Source organism: Chrysoperla carnea, chromosome 1 (genome assembly GCF_905475395.1).
Source record: "Chrysoperla carnea chromosome 1, inChrCarn1.1, whole genome shotgun sequence".
Classification (NCBI taxonomy): domain Eukaryota; kingdom Metazoa; phylum Arthropoda; class Insecta; order Neuroptera; family Chrysopidae; genus Chrysoperla; species Chrysoperla carnea.
In genome coordinates this window covers 130,014,728-130,019,175 of record NC_058337.1, presented here as the reverse complement: position 1 = coordinate 130,019,175, position 4,448 = coordinate 130,014,728, and the positions used below count along the sequence as shown (strand labels likewise).

At 28.7% G+C, this 4,448-nt stretch overlaps 1 protein-coding gene across 2 annotated transcripts; it reads right to left on the bottom strand.

Moving 5' to 3' along the window:
- Positions 1-818: 818 nt before the first annotated feature.
- On the bottom strand, positions 819-2,344 carry LOC123305667 (ADP-ribosylation factor-like protein 6). Of its 2 annotated transcripts, none has more exons than XM_044887447.1 (2): positions 2,105-2,344; positions 819-1,251 (listed from the first exon to the last, which is right to left on the bottom strand). In XM_044887447.1, the coding sequence occupies exons 1-2, from the start codon at positions 2,307-2,309 to the stop codon at positions 866-868; spliced, it is 591 nt and encodes a 196-aa protein (XP_044743382.1). In that variant the 5' UTR covers positions 2,310-2,344; the 3' UTR covers positions 819-865. The 2 variants fall into 2 exon arrangements, with proteins under 2 accessions (XP_044743382.1, XP_044743381.1); XM_044887446.1 differs by having other exon boundaries at positions 819-1,263; positions 2,132-2,344.
- Positions 2,345-4,448: the final 2,104 nt, after the last annotated feature.

The window sequence follows — 4,448 nt, the reverse complement described above, 5'->3', positions numbered from 1 at the left end:
AAATGTAAAAAATTATTTTTTTGTTATGTACCATAGATTTTGTATCATTAATACTTGAAAACACTTGTTTCCGGGTCATTTATTACGCTATGAAGATCCGTAAATAGGCCGAATTACGTAAAAAATTAAACTTAATTATGATCACAGTGTCAACATGCGTTATTTTTTTTTTTTTTGGATCAAAATGAATTTGTGAACTATTCATTTTCTTTCTGCCATTTAAAAAAACCTAATGCTATTTTTTTTCAATCGATTCCAAAATTGAAATAATGTATCGGGCTAAAACTCACCATCCTTTTTTAAGTTCATAAGTTACAGTTTTTCCAGAAGTACAACACAATTCCTTCTTTTTTCGAAAATTTATAAGAGAAAGTTGAAAATATGAGGTTTCAGCGGTTTGCTTAAGGTATTGAGATTAAATTCAGGATTCGATAGCAGACAAAGTCGATGAATAAATTCATAACAATCTGATGATTTCTTTTATTCGTCTCAATCCGATCAATAAAAGCAGAGATATTCAAGAAAACGTCAACAAAGAAAACAATATAGATATAAAAACCTCGTTCGAAGGTTCGAATTATTATCAAAAACCGGTTGCATAATATTCAACTATTATGCAACAGAAAATCTGTATCCGACCGACCCAAATGATATACATATTTTAATAACTGATATTATTATATTTATTATAACTTTTCCATGAGTTTAGTAATAAAATTTTTATTTAAAACATGCAATTTTTTTTTTTGAAATAATCAATAAATTTAATTATATATTATTTTTATATAAAGGAGTCAATTGACAAGAGTATTTCATAAATTTTTTTTTATAATAAATATATAAATATATAAATATTCGCGCGCTACTATTGAGCTTTCCTCATCAGTACACCCTCTCTGATTTGTTGCGTTAACCATTCAACACCTTCGTTCAAACCTTCACCACTGATGGCATTACTAGCACTAATATGCCATGGTTTATCCACAATACGTTCTAGTGCTAATGCACTTGCAATTTTAACGCTACTTAATGCATCCTTACAATCCATTTTATTTGCAAAAAATAATATTGGTATTCGTCTACTTGCTATATCTGGATGTTGTAATAATAGATCTAATTCATCTTTAACGACCACTAAACGGAGTCGATCTGAGGAATCGATGACGAAAATTACACCTTGACAATCTTTGTAATAATGTTCCCATAAATCACGATATCGTCCATGGCCACTCATATCAAATGCTGTAAAACCTAGGTTTTGATCTGGAAAATATTAAATATAGGCAATTTTTACTACTTGAATGTAATATTTCATGCATAAAAAGTTTGATTTAAGCCAAAATGAAATCGTTTTCAACAAAAATGTTTCCAAATTCATCCCCTTCATTTCGAGAAACCTCAAAGACTTTTGTACAGGATCAAAACCACGTGAACAGCCTTCTTTTCTCTGACAAATCAGAGCCACGTTAATAAACGTAGTTATCCGCTTCTCTCTCAGGTGAAAACTCAGTTATCCGCTTCTCTCTCAGGTGAAAAATAGGAAGCCGACAACAAATGTTTCAGTTGTGACTAAAATGAGGAGACCTTTACAAGGGAACGGTAAGAATTCATTTTCCTTTTTTGGACCTTTGCAGTTTTGATGATATGCGTTTCCTTTTTGAAACTAAAACTCGGGAAATTGTCATGTTTCTTTATAAAATTCCTCCTATTTCCAAGCTCTTTGGCACTTCCAATCTTCCTGCTATTTTCCGAGGCTAGGTTTTATCACAAAATTTATTCAGTTTAAATGGCAGTGCCTACAACTATTCGAAAAGATGGAAAACAAATTTTTCGATATTGAAAAAACCGAGAAAATCATGTACCCTAAGATGTCGCCCTATTACGGTCTATGATTACTCAAGAAAAAATATTTTCCCGCAGTGTTCGAGTTAAAAATTATACTGCTTTAAGAATTTTTTTCCTAAATTTATTTTTATATAGCATAGGCAACTTTCAATAATCAAATCTAATGATTTCGTTCAAAAATTTTTTGAATGAGTTGTTGGGGCTTTGTCAAATATTCCTGCAACATATTAAACCTTTTCGAAATCTCAAAAGTTTCAGCTTAAATTAAACTTTTTTAGAGACTTACTCTGAAATTTTTCCACATTGAAACCAACAGTCGGAACAATTTCCGTAACACGATCTTCTTCACTCTTAAAATGATTAACCACCGTACTTTTTCCGCTATTATTTAATCCAATAACCAAAACATGAACTTCACGTTTCTTCAAACCCAAAAAATGTGCTAATTTTCCAAATAAACCCATATTTTTTTCACCAAAGTTGTTTTCACCACATAACTTATTAGATAAAAATAACACAATAATTATTGTCTAAAAATAACAAAAATTACAATAACAATATTGTTTACACAAAAAATTTTCCGGGGTAGGATTAATAAATTTTAGAAAAGAAAATTATAAATAGAAATTTATGGGTAGTTCGAATTTTTCAATTTTAGGTGATTTTTTTTATATGATTAAAATTGATAATTTTTTATTAATTAGTATATTATTTTCATTTGAATGAGAAATTTTTATAAAAATATAATAAGAATGAAAGCACATGAAATTTTATATTTTCTGAAATAATCAATATTTTAGTCAACTGTGTCACCTGTTACGACTTACAACATAGATATACCGCTACAATATATTATACTTTTATTTCAGGTAATCAAGAAATATAGAAAAAAAAACAGTGGTTTCCAATAATAATAATGTGGTTGCTAAGGGCAAATTGTATTCATAATAATATGAGGATCGATTTTCATATTTTTATTAACAATTTTCGAAAATTTTCCTATGCTTTCAATATGTTCTGCGTGTTGTTTGCAACAGTTAATAACATCACTCAATAGGGAAGACTAGCGTACCGGTCCACAGTGGAGTATTTATACCAAGTTCCCGGACAAAAGCTCTCAGAAATCTCAACTCATTTGTTTTGCAATGAAATTTGTTTTTTGGTATAGTTAGATAATCACTCCATCACAAACAGGCCACTTGAGTTACCTCAACTTCACCTCACGCCTGTTTTGTAAGCCGCAATCTACCTGCTCTTACAGCTGCATGTTATTATTGTTGTCGCTCTCGAATTACCGTGTCGTTCAATTTATATTTACTATTCGGTATATTTGTTAATTTTCTCATAACTGGTGGTTTTTATCGAAAAATGACAGTCAAACTCATAAAATAAATAATAAATCGATAAGCTAGACCAAAAATTGTGGTTTTATTTGGCGGTTAAATGTAAAAAAATGTATGTGTCAAAAAATCAGATCTGTTTAATATAATATTTTGGCATTTTAATTTGGCTGTCATGTTTGAAAATTAACATAGAGGCGTGGTTATTGAAATAAATACCACGATATTGGAAATAAAATTGTATATTAAGAAATTTTACTGATAAAATATGATTAAAAAACATACAACAGACTTTCATTTTGCTAAATATCGATATTTCGATTGCAAGGCAACCATCTCAGTGACTAAATTTATTCATATAGCTAGTGAGAATGGATGCGTTGCAATCGAAACATCGATATTTAGCGAAATGTAAGTCTGTCTCAACTCAAAGTCAACAAAACTATGACTCAACACGAAGTCAACAAAAATTCATCCTTATAGAGACGTGGCTTAATTAACATGGCTGACTTTAAGTTGCAAAAAAAAAACAATACGTGTGTCTTATATGATTTTATTTACAGCTTTTTTGATTCTTTGATTTTTTTTTTTTTTTTGACATCGTTTTCGTATTTAGATTCGATTTCGTATCAGCTTTACTAGTTTATAAGCTACGGGCCGTTTTTTAGTAAAAAGACAATAATTGTTAATTTCAAAGCATCTTTAAAACTATTAAATTTATAAAAAATATTTCGTGAATATTTAAAAAGAAACAAGTTCTCTTTTTTTAAATACTGCTGGATATCGAAGGACTTACTAATTTAATTGAATTATTTATGGAGTGAACTATTTAATAAAATTGCGATATATTCTTCGTTGAAAATTTATAAATAAAAGATAATTAGTCTATATTTAAAACAAGTCAATTATAGGTACACAAATTTTCTGCTATAGAACAAAATTTTAAAAAAATTCGCAAAAATTTACTATTTAAATAAGTCTAGTTATACATTTGAAATATTGTGGCAAACGCATTTTATAATACAAATCAAAAGCATTTTATAATAGTTCAAGAAAATTTCAAGTAAAGTATCTTACCTATAACTCGAGCAAATTTCTGTATTTCTAGTTCTTCCACAGTTATTATTTATAAATAATAAATCTACACCATATTTTTCCCAATAAAGTTCAGCTCAATTATTTTTTTTGCTTTGAAAACAGCTAAAGACTTTAATAAAAGAAAATGTGATTTTTCCACGATTTCTTATCCAGGCAATATGTATT

Coding starts and splice junctions, on each gene's coding strand:
- LOC123305667 (XM_044887447.1), bottom strand. CDS start 2,309: ATGGGTTTATTTGGAAAATTAGCACATTTTTTGGGTTTGAAGAAACGT. Junction 1,252..2,104: donor TCTAAAAAAGTTTAATTTAA/GCTGAAACTTTT, acceptor ATCAAAACCTAG/GTTTTACAGCATTTGATATG.